Source organism: Myxocyprinus asiaticus, chromosome 3, assembly GCF_019703515.2.
Source record: "Myxocyprinus asiaticus isolate MX2 ecotype Aquarium Trade chromosome 3, UBuf_Myxa_2, whole genome shotgun sequence".
NCBI classification, from domain to species: Eukaryota; Metazoa; Chordata; class Actinopteri; order Cypriniformes; family Catostomidae; genus Myxocyprinus; species Myxocyprinus asiaticus.
This window is the reverse complement of record NC_059346.1, coordinates 22,221,639-22,241,045: the sequence shown is the minus strand read 5'-3', so window position 1 is coordinate 22,241,045 and position 19,407 is coordinate 22,221,639. Positions and strand designations below refer to the sequence as shown.

The 19,407-nt window shown below is 38.3% G+C and overlaps 1 protein-coding gene across 4 annotated transcripts in view; it reads left to right on the top strand.

Moving 5' to 3' along the window:
• LOC127429082 (protein phosphatase 3 catalytic subunit alpha-like) overlaps window positions 1–19,407 on the top strand; it is a 62,114-nt gene that overhangs the window by 8,636 nt on the left and 34,071 nt on the right. For 3 of the 4 annotated variants that reach the window (XM_051677882.1, XM_051677873.1, XM_051677894.1), the window contains exons 2-3: window positions 4,344–4,541; window positions 7,959–8,083. In XM_051677882.1, coding sequence (XP_051533842.1) covers window positions 4,344–4,541; window positions 7,959–8,083 — 323 coding nt within the window. Of the gene's footprint in view, window positions 1–3,888; window positions 4,013–4,343; window positions 4,542–7,958; window positions 8,084–19,407 lie in introns of those variants that run through there. The other variant, XM_051677890.1, reaches the window with a different exon arrangement.

The following is a 19,407-nucleotide window of genomic DNA, read 5'->3' as shown; positions in this document are numbered from 1 at the left end:
AAAAAACTCTCCAAACAAGTGATCTGAGGGTTTTACTGAACCTAAGAACTACTTACATTTGTAAAGGCCACAATAAACCAGAAACATAATTACATAGAATAAGTAACAAGTAATAAGATCCAGCACTGTTTCAGTTGTGTGCATGGTAAATCAAGCCCCGTCAATCTAAGCGATCAGTCCAATCCAAGCTGTAAAACAGTGACCGATTGGTCTTTACACATCGTCCCTTCCCACCATACCCACCCACATACCTGAGATCAGTTAAGAGATTAATCAAGTTTGCTGTTTGTTAACTATAAATGAACACATTAGCTGTTATGTTGTATTTAATTAATTTAATGTTGAACAGGTTAGCTTTTTTAATTAAATATGCTATAAGTTTATAATTGTCATTTTCTTCAATCATCTAATTATTAGAACACCTAAAATATGTTGCTTGTAAGTGTTTGCTTCAGCCAGTGGGAGGCATGGTACAAGTGTATGTGTGCACATGATCAGGATGGTACCACCTCTGCCTCATTTTGAGCCAGGAAAAACCCTGAATATACAAATGTTTTTTTTTTTTTTAATCTGCAACCAGTGTGTATACGTATATGATACAGTTGCATATTTTCAGCTTTAACTCCACGTCTTGGTCAGATTTGTGGGGATCGTGGCCAATGTTAAGTTGCTATAAATATATTGCCTTTAACTAACTTCAACAGCAATATTCTCTGCAAACTGATCGCCATGATAGTAGTTGACTTGAATGAGGAAATTCACTGTAGAAGCAGACAGTTCACGCTGATATATATGTTATACCGCCCCTTGTGGCAATTCTGAAAACGCCATGCGTACTTGCGTTGAGTTATGAATTGCATTTCATTGCAGTTGCAATTGTCTGACGCTTTTCAGAACACACAGATGCACAAAATCGAACTTCTGCAGCAAGAAGCTTCTGTGTATTCAGAAAGTATTCAGACCCCTTAATTTTTTTTCACATTTTATTATGTTGCAGCCTTATGCTAAAATGCTTTAAATTATTTTTTTTTCACATCAATCTACACTCTATACCCTATAATGACAAAGCAAAAACATGATTTTTTTCATAACTTTGCAAATTTATTAAAAAGAAAAAAACTGAAATATCACATTGACATAAGTATTCAGACCCTTTGCTATGACACTTGAAATTTAGCTCAGGTGCATCCCATTTCTTTGGATCATCTTTGAGATGTTTCTATACTGTGACTGGAGTCCACCTGTGGCAAATTCAATTGATTGGACATGATTTGGAAAGGCACATACCTGTCTATATACTGTAAGGTCTCACAGCTGAAAATGCATATCAGAGCAAAAACCAAGCCATGAGTTCAAAGGAACTGCATACAGAGCTCAGAGACAGGATTGTGTCGAGGCACAGATCTGGGGAAGGCTACAAAAAATTTCGGCTGCATTTTCAGATTCCCAAGGGCACAGTGGCCTCCATAATTCTTAAATGGAAGAAGTTTGGAACAACCAGGACTCTTTCTAGAGCTGGCCGCCCGGCCAAACTGAGCTATCGGGGGAGAAGGGCCTTGGTAAGAGAGGTGACCAAGAACTTGACGGTCACTCTGGTTGAGCTCCAGAGATCATGTGTGGAGATGGGAGAAAATTGCAGAAGGACAACCTTCACTGCAACACTCCACCGATCTGGGCTTTATGGCAGAGTGGCCAGACGGAAGCCTCTCCTCAGTGCAAGAAAGCAAAAAAGCACCTAAAGGACTCTCAGACTGTGAGAAAGAAGATTCTCTGGTCTGATGAAACGAAGATTAAAATGTTTGGCCTCAATTTCAAGCGTCATGTCTGGAGGAAACCAGGCACCATTCATCACCTGCGCAATACCATCCCAACGGTAAAGCATGGTGATAGTAGCATCATGCTGTGGGGGTGTTTTTCAGTGGCAGGGACTGGGGGACTGGCCAGGGTTGAAGGAAAGCTGAATGCAGCAAAATACAGAGATATCCTTTAATGAAAACCTGGTCCAGAGCACTCAGGACCTCAGACTGGGCTGAATGTTCACCTTCCAATGACCCTAAGCACACAGCCAAGACAATGCAAGAGTGGCTTTGGGCAGTGTTTCCCAACCACTGTGCCATGGCACACTAGTGTGCCATGAAAGATTGACAGGTGTGCCGTGGAATATTATCAAATTCCACAAAATAAATAAATGCATGAAAAAATATATAATAATTTCAGGGATCCAAACTCCTCACCTTTCGGAGAAATTGGCCGTTTTGAAACCATAATCGGTCACTTTTGTAATTGTGAAGAGCAATGATCAATGAGCAAAATTGACTGATATTTATACGCGTTAAGAGTCTTTCACATGACTCACATCAGCGCTGCAGAATACACTGAAGTCTATGAAGTGACACCACTTTACACCAAAGTGTTTTTCACACACACGTTTTTGCTTCACCAGTAATGTCTTTGAGAGTACTAAGCAACAAGAAATATTTAGAAACTGTCCAAATTTGTGAAGACATTGACTGTCTTTATAATGAATAATTTCTTTTAATTAAACATCACCTTATCGTTTATGAATATCAGAGACCCCAGTTATTGAACTAATTTAAATACACCAAGAAAACGCTTAGACCTAAACATAAATGAGTCCTTTTATTACTTCCTGCTATCAAAGCAACTGCAAGCTTTTTTTCTCTCTTCCAAATACATGTTTTCAATGTTTATTGTGCACACCTCCCACTTTTTTACATGGCAAACTTGTAAAATCGCCCCTCTGTGACGCTTTCTGCAACTCTTGTCATGTGGAGGGCAATGCGGCGCTTGACGCCTCGACTCAACTCATGTGAAATGCGCTTTACAATGACGAAAGAACATTATTGAAACTCAAAATTATTATTATTTGTCTGTTATTGTGTTCTTTTCTGATTAAAGCCATGATCAGCAGTTTAAATAGGCTACTGTAGGAAAATGATACCGTAGAACTGCTTTGTGTTTATAATTCTTATACTGAATTCAGTAGATTTGAGCCATGCAAGTTTTAATAAAGGAAAAGGTAAGGACGTTATTGAAACTCACTATTATTAGACTATTGTTGTCTTTTTGGATGAAAAAGAATGCTCAGACTGAAGGAAGACTATAGATCTGCTTTGTTCTTTTAATGCTTAAACACTATAAAGTCTCTTGGTAGATTTCGGTCATGAACGACTCAAAATGATTCACTGACTCACTCATAGCACATAAGACGTTCATTTGTCGCCACCTAGTGACACTTCCGGAAGGGGTCACTGAACTAATCAGTTAATAAAATTTAACAAATTTGTGAAAAAGAAGCAAGCCTCACCAAAATACTCTTTATTTTGCAGCTAATTCTGCACAATTGTAAACTTGAATAAACTTGAATCACTAAAATAGCTGGAATTGGTGCTTTTAGCTTATTTTTTAAAAACAAATATCCCCAGAAAAAATGTTCGTGGACCAGTGCTTATCTTACCTTTTTCGCCCTTCATGAGTTTGCATCCCTGTAATTTGTTGTGGCATTGCAAGATCAAATCTACAAATCAGAAAAGAAGCAAATTTGTTGTTTTTCATTACCCATTTAGCACTCTTAACACCTGTGACCTCACACAGCATAGCTTACCTATGTGACTTGTTTTTTTTTTTGTTTTTGTTTTTTGTATAGCCGAATTTCAAACATTACAAGTAAACACACTACTAAGACGGATAGAAAACGTGGAGAAGTTCTTGAAAAGGAAAAATTTTGATGGTTAGTCTGTGTGGGATAGTGGTGTGCCATAGAATTTTTTTAGTCGTAAAAAGTGTGCCTTGGCAGAAAAAAGGTTGGGAAACACTGGCTTAGGGACAACTCTGTGTATGTCCTTGAGTGGCTCAGCCAGAGCCCGGACTTAAACCCAATCAGACATCTCTGGAGAGACCTGAAAATGGGTGTCCACCGTTGGTCCCCATCCAACATGACAGAACTTTAGAGGATCTGCAGAGAAGAATGGCAGAAAATCCCCAAATACAGGTGTGCAAAGCTTGTCACATCATACTCGAAAAGACTCGAGGGTGTAATTGCTGCCAAAGCTGCTTCAATTAAGTACTGAGTTAAGGGTCTGAATACTTATGTCAATGGATATTTCAGCTTTCTCTGAAAGCCATTTTTCTTAATGGGGTGGTTACTGTGTTTTGATTTTTTAGGGCAGAATGTGCTTAAACTGCTTTATACCGGAAGGGGTCAATTTATAATTGAAACTTGTTAGTATTTCCATGCTTGAATGTATCTTGTCAACCTTGACTTTCATGTTGAAAAGGTATCCACATTGTCAACTGATGATTTGTTCTTCTTGTACCTACAGCAGTGCCACTGCCACCTCACCAGCGGCTGACATTGAAGGACCTATTTGTTGATGGCAAGCCCAATGCTGAGCTGCTGAAAAACCATTTGATCAAAGAGGGACGCTTGGAGGAGGAAGTAGCTTTACTCATCATAAAAGAAGGTGCCAACATCCTCAGACAGGAGAAGTGCATGCTCGAGGTGGAAGCACCAATCACTGGTAAGAAAGCAAGAGCTAATCTTTAGTAGGGCTTGATTTGAATGAACTTTCGAGGAGGTGTATGAAGCCTGTTCTTTTGGCTAGTCGTTGTGTCATGTTGTGGTGAATGGCCCCAACCTACTTCCTGGGAAAACAATAATGGAAAATTCATACATGGTTTCAAAGGCTGATATTCATTATTATATATCATTGGCATTAGTGTGTGCAACTGTAGCCAGGGGGTGAAAAAACATTAAATAATAAATCATACAATATATACAGTATATAAATCATATTGGTTAACTTTTACAAGTATACAGGTGCATCTCAATAAATTAGAATGTCGTGGAAAAGTTCATTTATTTCAGTAATTCAACTCAAATTGTGAAACTCGTGTATTAAATAAATTCAGTGCACACAGACTGAAGTAGTTTAAGTCTTTGGTTCTTTTAATTGTGATGATTTTGGCTCACATTTAACAAAAACCCACCAATTCACTATCTCAAAAAATTAGAATATGGTGACATGCCAATCAGCTAATCAACTCAAAACACCTGCAAAGGTTTCCTGAGCCTTCAAAATGGTCTCTCAGTTTGGTTCACTAGGCTACACAATCATGGGGAAGACTGCTGATCTGACAGTTGTCCAGAAGACAATCATTGACACCCTTCACAAGGAGGGTAAGCCACAAACATTCATTGCCAAAGAAGCTGGCTGTTCACAGAGTGCTGTATCCAAGCATGTTAACAGAAAGTTGAGTGGAAGGAAAAAGTGTGGAAGAAAAAGATGCACAACCAACCGAGAGAACCGCAGCCTTATGATTGTCAAGCAAAATCTATTCAAGAATTTGGGTGAACTTCACAAGGAATGGACTGAGGCTGGGGTCAAGGCATCAAGAGCCACCACACACAGACGTGTCAAGGAATTTGGCTACAGTTGTTGTATTCCTCTTGTTAAGCCACTACTGAACCACAGACAACGTCAGAGGCGTCTTACCTGGGCTAAGGAGAAGAAGAACTGGACTGTTGCCCAGTGGTCCAAAGTCCTCTTTTCAGATGAGAGCAAGTTTTGTATTTCATTTGGAAACCAAGGTCCTAGAGTCTGGAGGAAGGGTGGAGAAGCGCATAGCCCAAGTTGCTTGAAGTCCAGTGTTAAGTTTCCACAGTCTGTGATGATTTGGGGTGCAATGTCATCTGCTGGTGTTGGTCCATTATGTTTTTTGAAAACCAAAGTCACTGCACCCGTTTACCAAGAAATTTTGGAGCACTTCATGCTTCCTTATGCTGACCAGCTTTTTAAAGATGCTGATTTCATATTCCAGCAGGATTTGGCATCTGCCCACACTGCCAAAATGACCGTGGTGTTGGTGTGCTTGACTGGCCAGCAAACTCACCAGACCTGAACCCCATAGAGAATCTATGGGGTATTGTCAAGAGGAAAATGAGAAACAAGAGACCAAAAAATGCAGATGAGCTGAAGGCCACTGTCAAAGAAACCTGGGCTTCCATACCACCTCAGCAGTGCCACAAACGCCGAATTGAGGCAGTAATTAAAGCAAAAGGAGCCCCTACCAAGTATTGAGTACATATACAGTAAATGAACATACTTTCCAGAAGGCCAACAATTCACTAAAAATGTTTTTTTTATTGGTCTTATGATGTATTCTAATTTTTTGAGATAGTGAATTGGTGGGTTTTTGTTAAATGTGTGCCAAAATCATCACAATTAAAAGAACCAAAGACATAAACTACTTCAGTCTGTGTGCATTGAATTTATTTAATATACGAGTTTCACAATTTGAGTTGAATTACTGAAATAAATGAACTTTTCCACAACATTCTAATTTCTTGAGATGCACCTGTATATAAAATGTCATCTGTTTCATTAGGCACATTATATTGCCATTGTAAGTTGTTTTGCAGTGTTTACCTGATGATGATGATCTTTTTTTTTTTATTAAACCAGTGTTTACCTATTCTGATTCTTGAAAACCTCCAACACTGCACAATGTTTTGCTTATCTAACACACCCATTTCAACTTATTTCGCTCGTTAGAGGTTCCATGACATCAATTGGTTGTGTTAGAGGCCGTTCACACAAAACATGTTTTTGCGTCCGTCTTTGATGTTAATTTGTTTTCCTACACAAACATGCGCTAGACCAACTTCTTTGACCAGTGTGCTGCATCTTGCTGTTTTTTTCAGCGTCTCACTCAGAAGCGCCACATTCTTTAGACACTGTGTGAAGTTACAAAGTTTAATTTTTAAAAACATGTCTCGGAAAACCTGTGTTCTGTTGTATTCATGGCTCTGCATCTAGCTTTATTTAGCCCAAGTATGTGTATGGTGGGATCGGCCCCTTAGATAAAAAAGATGTCCAAAATGTGCATTGCTGTGGGTACTTTTGGATTGAGAGACAATGTAATAGACAGATAGAAAAAAAGAGACTGAAAGTCATAGAGAGAGTGAGGTGGAATGGTATCAGGACATGTTGCAGGCCAGACTCAAACCTGTATTACCAGCTTGAGCATCAAGGCTCAATGAGTCGAGCATGTGCAATAACAGCTGCACAACAGCTCTGGTTTAATTCATGGATATTTACAGATGTATCAAATGGGTAATCTTGAATTCGATTTGGTCCTATCAGTTACTAACAGAGATTCTTAAACGTACTCAATTATGAAATGAAGATTTATTTTATAAGGTTTAAATTCTTGAAGGCATTGAATGCATCATGCCACAGTATTTTTTGATGCACATGTATTTGCCTTTTATCAGAGCTCATCTGTCTTCTATAGTTATGACTGCCTTTGAGCATGAATTAATGGATGTCACAAACCCCTCCGGCTCTAGATGCATTCTGTTTTATAAATGGATCCAGCCTCTGTATTTTCAGATATAGTGTCGGTGTTGCTAAGTGACAGAGCAGCCTTGTACATGTGGCCATGGTTGGCTAGATGCAGGTAGAATAGATTTAAGTGAAGTGTTTGGTACTGTATCTGCCCAATGCAATTTAGAAAAGCTTTTACCGTTTGGTTCTGCTAACCAAAAGTTTTTCAGCTTAAAGGTGAAGTGGGTCAGTTTTTTGATTATTAAATGATTGCTCCTATCCCATCTTAATATGGATAGACAACTACAAGTAAGCCATTTGTAGGTTGATTTCCCTGAAAAGTGTAAACACAGTGACTCTTTGGTGCTTTCGAAATGTTGCTCTGCTTGTTTGAGCATTCCTTCTTGATTGACACAGCAACATTGGCGCAACCAATGATGTGAGTTTGGAGAGGGACTATCTGTTTGTCCAACCAATGGAAAACCTGTTTGAAAGCTGTCATTATTTTTGAAATTACGTATGGTGCCACAAACTTAACCTTTAAATTCTTTCTCATCAACGAGCGTTGTGTATCACTCACTTTTTATTTTGGTCCCTTTTTACTTCTAGTATGTGGTGATGTCCATGGACAGTTCTTTGACCTCATGAAGCTCTTTGAAGTTGGTGGCTCCCCTGACAACACACGCTATCTGTTCCTGGGTGATTATGTAGACAGAGGATACTTCAGTATTGAGGTGAGTGCATTTTCTTCAACTGAAATAATCAATAACCAGGCCCACATGGAATCTGCTTTACAGATTTCCGCAGAATTTGAACGCCTGTCATTCAAAAGTTCTAAACATTCCTCACTCTTTGTGTGTTTTTTCTTAAATATTTTGGCTAATTTAATTGTGCTTTCATCTACCAATAATAGTGTAGTGCTCTCAGTTTCTCCTTGTTTAAATCCATTCCCAAAATCAGTGCAGATTTATATATTTATAATCTTATGTTGACACTCTTTTTTCCCCTGACCTTATCCCTAACACCAGTATATTTGCCTAACCATAGCCCTTAAAGGAACAGTTCACCCAAAAATGAAAATGTTGTCATCTTTTACTCACCCTAATGAATTGCTCTATTCTGTGAAGCTCAAAAGCAAATGTTAGGCAAAATGTTATGGACTCACAGCCTCAGGCCATGTTCACACTAATCCGTATTACCTGTCAGATATCATTGAAATAGGTGCCATGAAATATCACACTTGTCTCAGTAACAGCCCTAGGCTTGGTAAACCGCTCTGAAAAGATATCCACGGGCCGCGGTCAGATTGTTTGTTTAGCCAATTCAGCCAAAGCAGCCCATATACAGTATGCTCATATAAGTGCCGGTACGATGTCCTGCTCCCGTGAATCGCTCAGGGAGATCCCTGCCCTCCAAGTGTCTGTGTGTGTCTTTGGAGAGTAGAGTTTTGGAAAGAGGGACTAATCAATGGCTAAGTCTATTGGAAGTCCCAGAACAGCTAAAATCGCTTATAGCACCTTTAAGTTTGAAAACTCTGCTTTAAGTTTCCTAATGTTTCCTCATAAGTATGCGGTCATGAGGAGCGTTTTTTAAGTCTCCATTTTTGGTGGATGAAACCACTGTTCCAGTGTGGATGAGAATCTGACAACTTCTCTCAACCATCTGTTAAAGCATTATCAGTAAATAAACTACCACATTGCTTACAGTGCACTAACTACCACACATAAAAGCACAAGAGATCTGTGTTCAAAAAAGCAAAGTAGATTACAACATAAATCTGGCTTGTGTTTGTCAACTACAGAGAATTTTGAGAGGTTGTAGCCTGACATAGTGCTACATAGTGACAGTGGCTGCTCTGATTGGGCAATCCTTGGAACACCAAATGATGATTGGCTATACCTTAAGTTTGATTTTGACCAAAGAATCAGACTGCACATGCTTATAAAACACTGGATGAGATTGTACAAATGAGCATAGCTGAGCTGAGGCAAAGGAGAGAGGCAGCAAGAATGCTACAAACAGATTACTATTATCAGACAGTTATACTTAGCCCTTTCCCACTCTATTTAGCTAATTAAAAACCATTGCCCTGCAACATGTTAAAACAGTCCATTTTGAATCTCCCATAGTCATCTCAAGCCTCCACTTTGCATATCATTTTGATGGAGGGTGTGTGAGTTCACTAAATGTTACTCTTGAAAGAGAAAACACAAGTGTAAGAGCTGTGGATGCTTTAGAGTAGAGAGAGCAAAACTATGGCAGACCTTGTTAAGCTTTGTGGTTAAATGTCCCCTTTTTCTCTGGCTCTCTCATTTGAAAGTGTCACTGGGGGAGTTGTCTGAGTGGTGCTATTTGATAACCTGTCAGACACTTCAGCCTTTCATAAGAGATGAGTCATGGAGCATTAAAGCATAGACTGCTCTGCTTGTCTCTGCTGAATGATTGATGCCACTGACGTCTAACACTTTGATCCTGTGAGGAGTTTATTAGCTGCTGGACATCCTAATCTGGCATTGTCATAAATTTGGTCGTTATTTTTGTCTTTTAGGGTGTTGCGTATTTCAGCAAAAAGATATAAAAGACCTAGCTATATTGTGCACACTATTAGAGACAGTATAGAATGTGACAGGGCACTGGTATACATATGACTGGGAGAAATTGTAATGCAGAATATGGTGGCTGTAGGAATGGAAGTCCCATCTTACAGTTAAAAGAGCCAATTACATTTTTGATAGAGACATCACCTGTCGGATTACTCGAGAACAATTTTTTTTTGTGCCAGATGTGGTCTTCTGCTGTTGTAACCCATCCACCTCAAGGTTCAACTTTTTGTGCATTCTGAGATGATATTCTGCTCACTACAATTGTACAGAGTGGTTATCTGAGTTACCGTAGCCTTTCTGTCAGCTCAAACCAGTCTGGCCATTCTCCATTGACCTCTCTCATCAACAAGGCATTTCTGTCCGCAGAACGCTAACTGGATGTTTTTTGTTTCTCGCACAATTCTGAGTAAACTATAGAGACTGTTGTGCATGAAAATCCCAGGAGATCAGCAGTTACAGAAATACTCAAACCAGCCCATCTGGCATCAACAATCATGCATTGGTCGAAATCACTGAGATTGCTATTTTACCCTATTCTGATGGTTGATGTGAATATTAATTGAAGCTCCTGAGCTGTATCTGCATTATTTTATGCATTGCACTGCTGCCACATGATTGGCTGATTAGATAATTGCATGAATATGTAGGTGTACAGTTGTTCCTAATAAAGTGCAGAGTGAGTGTATATGATATATTACAACTTATATCTGCACAGACAATGAAGCCAATAAAAGGTGAACATGACCTAAGTAACACGCTAGTCATGATATGCCTAATTTGCATTGCGTAACTTATGTTGTGAAAACGCTGTTTCCGTAAAAAAGATGCTACACCCAATGCAATATCATAAACTGACAAATACACTAAGCACTAAGAATTCAAAATACAGTAGGCTTACTTCTGAAGAGTAGCTAATACTTCAGTATAGGGCTGCACGAGATAGAGGAAAAATTAGATATGAGTTAAGTTGTTGGGAAATGCGATATGATAACTTTATGATGACGTCATTGGAGCACGTCAAACATTGGAACCCCCACCGTCCAAATAAACTAAAGCTCATTGGAATAAAAAAGGATCATCTTTCCCAGATATCACAAACATAGTGGTCTTTTGTTCCAAATTGCATATAGACTGCATATAATGTGTATAGTTTTACCATTAGCTGTGTAGCAGATATTAAAATTCATTAAAATGCAATGCAAATTAATATAAAGTTAATGTCACCATATTGTGGGGTATCCTAAAATAATGTAAAATATTTAACTTTATTTTTACACTGTAATTCATGCTCGTATTAATTTCAAAATTAGTTCATTTAGTGTGGGACGTTTATTTTGAAAAAGTATGTCCAGAAGTGCTTGCCGTAATCCAAAAGACTCTAGTGGTGAAATATACCTGTATGTCTTAAGTTTTATGACAATTGTGGGTGAGAAACAGAGCAATATTTAAAGAGACCTTATTATGCTTTTTAGGATTTTACCTTTCCTTTAGTGTGTAACATAGCTCTTTGTGCATGTAAAAGGTCTGCAAAGTTACAAAGAACAAAATCCATGCAAATTCTCCCACAGACAACACTGCTCAAGAACTACAAGAAACGGGCTGTTTGTAGTCATGCCATTTCTTCCGTAAAGTATCTATGTCACTATGTAACACATTTGCATAATGCCCGCCCTCAATCAAATGTAGTTATAGCTGAGACCAGGATGAGTTGGGTTAGTGTTGTCGCCACGTCGAGAAGATGCTGTTTTCTTCACTGTGAAAGCAAAACCTCTGTTTGGACTTCCAAAGGCAGATGAATTGAAGAATCAGTGAATTTATTTTAATTATTTAGCAGTACAACACAACCAATGCTGGATTTTCAAGTCGGTTACCCCTGAAAGATAGTGCAGTTCCCACTTTGTTGGGACAATCTGGTGCTTCAGGATCACAACCTGTAAGTATGCTTGATTATTTGTGTATTTATCTGCTACAGAGAGTTCAAAAGCGGAGTTTTGTGTTGTAGCTACGGTGTACACCCAGTGCACAGCTGTAGGCCTCTGCTAACCTGCTAGCTAATGTTATTGTGTTGAAATAGTTTTGCTAATCAGCTGTGGGCCCACTTTTACCTACAATTGTGTAGAATTATGTAGATTGTTTATCGTTCTTACTGCACTATCATGAAGAGTAATCAAGTGTGGAGATGGATTTATTTTTACAAACGGTTATTTTACGTCTGCAATCCACGGTAGTGCTCGGCTAACTTGCTATGTAATGTTATTGTTTTGGTAAGGGTTTACTATTCAGCAGTGGCCAGCTTTAACCTAAAACTGTGTAACAAAATGGTCGAGCTCAAGAGTCTTATATAATTACAAGCTATAATGTTGCGGCCGCTATTCACGTTAGTCCACAGCTAACTTACTTACTAACCGGGAGTAAGCCTCTGTTCTCCATTCATATCTCGGGCGAAAAAAGTTCGGCTACACCCATTCCAGCAAAAGATGAACTACGTGTCTTTTACTTGAAGCATTGTTAGGTTCACCATAATCAACAGTGTACTTGTAAGAAAGCTACAAAAGTAAAACTTACCATTGTGAAACGTCCTGCTCAAGTCGTGCTTGCGAAGGTGGTTCGGGTCGATCAGCTTGTTCTTCCAAACTTTCATTATTTCTTTCATTATCAGACTCGGGCAAAAAAAAAAAAGGTACGGCAAAAACCAACACTACTTTTACCATAGTTACAATAGTGTTTACAGCTGCTCAGCGAAACTCGGGAGCTGAAACTCAGTTATGGTAAGGGGCGTTACATTTCTGACACATGCTCTACGCGGTTGACCAATCATAAAAGACTAGGCCAGCTGACAAATCAGAGCAGACTGGGCTTTTCGGAAAGGGTGGCTTTAAAGAGACAGGAGGTAAATCAGAGTGTTTCGGCAGAGTATGAAGAGCGGGAAAAAGAAAAATAATGTGTTTTTTGAGCATTAAAGCATGTAAACCTATTCTAGTAGACCCCCAAAATAAAATTATGAAGCTGTAAATTAGCATAATATGGGCTCTTTAAGTCCTTTTTTACTATAAAGTTCCACTTTCACTTTCACATTCTTCTTTTTTGTTTTTGGCAATTCACATTCTTCATGCATATTGCCACCTACCGGACAGGGAGGAGAATTTACAGTACAAAAGGACTTAAATATTGATCTGTTTCTCACCCACACTCATCATTTTGCTTATGAAGATATAGATTTAACCACTGGAGTCTTATGGATTACATTTATGCTGCCTTAATTTGCTTTTTTGGAGCTTCAAAATGTTAGTACCCATTCACTTGCATTATGAGGACCTACAGAGCTGAAATATTCTATTAAAAATTTTCATTTGTGTTCAGCAGAAGAAAGAGAATCATTCACATCTGGGATGGCGTGAGGGTGAGTAAGTGATGAGATTTTGGGTGAACTACCCTTTTAATTAAACAGACTTTGCCGCTGTATTAGCACAAACATTGTATCAGAGTTGTATCAGCTTCTTGGACTGGAACTATACATTTTATGAATATATACAGTAGGGAGTATACATTGAAAATCTGGGATTTAAAGTGTAATTTAAACCTAAAAATAAACAAAGTTTTAGAATTTTGTAACATTTAAACCAAAGAAAGGCTATGAAATAAATGAATACAAATTTTTACGATTCTGCACTCTATCTGGGTCACTAATCTTGTCACTTGTGAGCAAATTTGTGAAGCTGACCATGTTAACTTGCTTCCACTGAAGAACACAAGATGCTCTTAAGAACATTCCCAAATCATGCTGATGGATAACATGTGGACACCAGCTCGAGCGCATACTATCAAAGCAAAAGGGGAATAAACCAAATACTAATAAATTCCGAAATGCATGTTAATTTTTAAATTCAACTTTTGACTTTTAATGAGATGAATTAGATTAATTATAAATGGTTGGATTTGTCTGGATGCTCTTCGATCAGAATGTGTTCTCTCTTGCCAGGAGTTATGTTCCTGAGTTCAGTTGGGCAAGTATGAGCAGTGGTGAATTCTCAGGGCCAGCAAAGCCTTCTTTGCTGGCTTAACATGCCTAAAAAATAAATATTTTCTCATTCTAATTCTCATTCACTTTTTTACATTTATTTTCAATCACTTTCCACTCCTAATTCATCTACAAATGAATAGCAAAAAAACTAAAAGATTATCCAGTCAGAATTTATTCCTTGATGCTAACAAGCGAAGTGTGATGTCTGTTTCACAAATCGCATGCCCGAAGCCATGCTCCTTAGCTGAAGCTTGTGAGTCTGAGCTCCACCCAGTTATGCCTTCAGAATTTCTATAGAATCCCTCAAGAGTTCAAGTGAAAAGGCATCTAAAGTCAGATTGTCAGATTCATCAGCCAATCAGATTGATTTATTTGTTCTTGGTGGGTGTGGTCTTTAGGATATGTCCCGGTCGAGGCCTTCTAGCTGGCCTTGAACAACGCAATCACGCTTTAAGTGATGTACATAATTTGAAAGCACAGAGCACAAGATCTATAGCTGACGAGTCGGCTGGAATCACTGCTGTTATCCATTGAGAAAGAGATCCTTATGGATTTAAAAACCTGAGATATAAACAGGAAAGGAGGGCTGATTTTCACTTCAAGCAAATTGGTAAGTCCTTTTTACATTGTTATAGCAACATCAGGAATTTTCTAAGTGTAAATTAGGCTGGCCTGAGCATTCAGTGTTGGATCAAGTTTAGAAAAGTAACCGTGTATCCTTACGAAACTAAAATTATTGCAAGCAACATTTAAATTGCAAATATTATTAGATACCGTTTTTCTAGTATTAGGCCTGCTTGGTTTTGGCTTTCGTGCATGGACATGTTTATAAAATGTAAATTGGTATTATAAGTTGGCTGCAAAGTAATGTGTAATGTTTAATGTAGTAAAAGAAATGAAAGTACTGGACTGCTGGTTAAACACTATCCGCATGTTTATTAACTGCATCACACTGCAAACAGCCAACACTCAGTAGTTCAACGCTATATGTAGTTGGCAGGTAGAATTCACATTAACATGACACAGTGTCCCCTATAGGCTTGTAATAGTATTGCAACCAATGAATGATAGCACAGAACACAACATAATGTATGATGTTCATAGGCATAGGGTGTCTTATTAATTGTGAAACTGTGTTGTTGTTTTTTTTTATGGCATGAATCGCACTGAATGCCTAGACTTAAAATGCATGGGCTGCCACTGAGTATGAGCAATCCTGTTCATTTAGCCTGCCATCATCCTTCTCCTCTTCCATTACGATGGGCTATTTCTCTTTGATCCGAGAGAGTCTATTATTAATGCATCCCCAACCTACCACCATGACCACCCGCTACACACACACACACACACACACACACACACACACACACACACACAGTTCCACTGTTCAGTCTCCACTTGTCTGACACAAAGCGGTCTCTGCCCTTTTGTCTTCCTCTTCATGCCCACTTATTAAACCAGGCAATATTGTGAAGCACCATGTAAACTTTAGGATCTCTCTCTCTTTCGCTCATTCTCTCTGTGCTGTGTGCCATTTAGCAGTAATAGCCTTCGTTCAGGTACTTCTCTCATGGCCACTATTACCTGCAATTTTCTGCTCATTATTCCTCTTGCGTAGGCTCGGCTCTCGGCACTGTCGCATCCTACACGCCCCCCCACTCTCACCCTCCTCCGTGTCTATTATTTCACATGTCATTTAAATGCACATCTGTCATCTGTGGTTACCTCGGTGTCCTCTTCTCCCCACTTTGAGTGGTGTCTGGGATTTTGCATGCAAATGAAAGGGAGGGAATTATGGAGGATAAATGGATTTTAATGAAGCTGAAAAGAGTGTGCATTCACGTATTCTGTACTGCACAGAAGATCAGGCACTTCTCTCAAACACTCTGTGTATTGGCGGGGTTTTGTGTTGTCTGCTGCCAAATACAGTCTATACTTTAGTTTGCATTTTAGATGTGTAAATTAACCAAATAGACCTGTAATTAGAATAATATATCATTGGGAATAATTATCATGTGACCATTCACTCTCACTTCTGCATTCCCTCATGCAACCAGTGGCCATCTGTTGAGCGCTGAACAGTGAAAGGACATCAATTGTGTTGTAATCTTGCCATTGCACATTGGAAAAACACAACTAGAGTGATCAGAAATTTTCCTTTGCACTCTTATTTGAATAGGGAACCTCACATTTGGCCCTAGACATAAAGTATTTGATCTGGCCAGAATTAAAGGTACTGTAGTTTACCCCAAAATGAAAGTTCTGTCATAATTTATTCACCCTTATGACATTCCAATCCTGTTTGCTGTTTGTAGTTCCATGGAACACACACACACACAAAAATATTTTTTAAAGTTCCTTTTTGTCCTTTTTGGAGCTTGAGAGCTCATGGTCCCTATGGCCCATTTAGACGTGGTATTAAGATCTGTCTCGGGTGTTCCAATCACGTGTGGTCAGACGAGACACATTGCTGTTTTCACTTGGTCGCTTAAATGCATCTCCTGTGACCACTTGTGTTTGGATATCAAGGGGAGGGTCTCTGATTTCATGACCACATACATCGATTACTCTGTCATTGTGTTACTGCACGATATTACACTGCAAAAACGTCAGAAAAGACAAGAAAGTGCGGACAAAACCGACGTGCTGTTTCTCCAAGATGCAGCTGAAATTTAGTCTAAGCACAAATGCAACATTTCGAGCAAAATTATCAGTTGTTTTTAGTGGAGTACTGTACCTCTGTTAGTTCAGCTTCCGATGTGTGTGCTTCTCATCTGTGTCTCTGCATGTTGATATCAGACACACTGAAGAAGATATGGGAAGTTCTTGTGCTTGTTTATGTATCTACCTTTTCAAATTTGTTTGAAAATGTTTTTTCCCTTTTATTGCAGCACGTAACTGGCAACGTTTATATGGTTGTTTTTAGAGCAGCGTTTGATTGACAGTTGAGGGCTGCTGTCTGGGACACATTCAGGACGGATTACGGTTTACACCTCAAATGCAGTGTGGTCACAAAAAATGTTTTAGATCCCGTTTAGACATGTACAGTTGCAATCAAAATTATTCAACCCCCCTGACCAGCGATACATTCTGGTGATGTGAATTAAAACACATCAAATAAAACCTCAGTAAACAGTCAAAGTAAGTTTTTAATACACATTTGAGTGATTTTGAGAACAAAGAGTTTAGTTTACCCAAATTTAGAAATAAAAAATAACTAATTCTCTCCACAAATGTCATGTCAAAAATATTCAACCCCCAAAGTCAATCATTTGTGGAGCATCCTTCATCCTTAATAACAGCAAATAAATGTTTCAGATAAGTGTTCTCAGGCTTTGGACACCTCTCTATTAGAATGTTTACACATTTCTCATGAGCAAAAGCTTCCAGCTCATTGACATTCTTTGGTTTCTATGCTGCCACTGCTTCCTTGAAATCCCAACAAAGATTTTTAATGGGAGTTTAATGATGGACTGAAAGGGCCATTTAAGGACATTCCACGACCTATCCCTGAACCAGATTTTGGACAACTTGGATGTATCCTTGGTGTTATTGTCTTGCTGGAAAGTCCGGTGATCACCGAGCTTCAATTTACACACGGAAGGCATCACATTTTTCATGCCAAAATGGCCTGATACCTGAAAGAATCCATGGTGTCTGTCACATAGTTAGGATAGCCGTTTCCTGCAACCGCAAAACACCCCCATAACAGGACTGACCCACCTCCATGCTTGACTGTGGGGATAGTGTCGTTCTTGTCATCACCTTGTCATCTTACTCCAGACGTACTGCTGACCCATGGGTCTAAAACTCATTTTCAGTTTAGTGTCATACATCTATAAAACCTTCTTCCAGGACTCTACAGTTCTTTCCTAATTACTACTTGAATATTCAAATCACATTTCCCTTGGTGAAGTTTTGCTTTCATCCACACCCCAAGAAGGTTGCTGTTGTACAACATTTAAAAAATGTATGAATGGTGCTGCCAACTTTGTCTATTGGAAATTGAAGTGCCTTGGAAATGTACTTTTAGCCATGACCTTTCTTGTGTAATGAAATAATCTCCTCTATTAGCTTTTGAGACAGCTTATTTTTAATTGCATTTTTTGCATAGAAATACATTTTTGCTTACAATGCTAAACTTAAATTTTAAAATTTAAATAAGTGCCATTGCAGATTGATGACTTAATTTTGTTTTAAAACAATTACTTGTGTAGCCTTACATATTTAAGAAACAGCTACATGCAATAGGGGTTGAATAATTATGACATGGCTGTATTTTTAAAAAATCCTGCTGTTTAGAAATATTAGATTATATATTCACACTATGACTTTGAATGTATCACTCAACTGATATAGATGTAAAGTTTAAAAATTCTGGGTCATCAGAAAAGCTTACCTTTTGTAATGCTTACTGTCTTGGGGGGGGGGTTTAAATAATTTCGATTGCAACTGTATTTAGCGCTGACCACTTGTGATAGTATCACCCAAAACACATCCTAATACCAGGTGTAAATGGGGTCTATGAAATGTTGCTGTATGGAAAAGAGTTGTGTGAAGATTCTTAAAAAATAAACAATTTGTGCACGTGTTCCACAGAAAACATAAGAGCATACAGGTTTGAAACGGCATGAGGGTAAGTAAATACATTTCTGGTTGAACTATTCCTTTCAGGATTGAAAATGTATGTTTTCTCCAATGAAGGACAGTGTTATAATGTAAAAATTAAGTCTTCACCTCTGACATTTTCCTGTCATTGCTGTGCTGGCTGACATTAAAGGAACATTCCAGGTTCAATACAAGTTAAGATGAATCAACAGCATTTGTGTCATAATGTTGATTACCACAAAAATTAGTTGTGACTTGTCCATCCTTTTCTTAAAAAAAAAGAAAAAGAAGCAAAAATCTGAGTTACAGGAACTTACAATGGAAGTCAATGGGGCCAGTTCATAAACGTTAAAATTAACACCGTTTTAAAAAGTATATCAGCAAGACTTAAAATGCATGTTAACATGATTTTATTGTGATAAAATTGCTTTCATACCTTTTCTGTTTAAAATTATATTGAATTTTACAACTTTGTTGCTATGACGACATTACGTCGTATACCTTAAAGCCCTAAAACAACTGTAAAAATGATTTAAACAACTTTACAGCTCAAATAATACACAATTTTTAACAAAAGAAAGTGCTTTTATAAAATTATAAACTTCATGTTTCTCATGTCTTCCTTTTAAACCCTCCAAAAATTGGCCCCATTCATTTGAATTGTAAGTGCCTCACTGTAACCTTGATTTTTACTCTTTTTAAAGAAAAGGAGGGATGAATCGAAATTATTTTTTGAGGTAATCAACATTATGCCACAAATGCTGTTGATTGAGCTTAACTTGTATTGAACCCAGAATATTCAAGTATACTCAAGTATCTTCAGGAT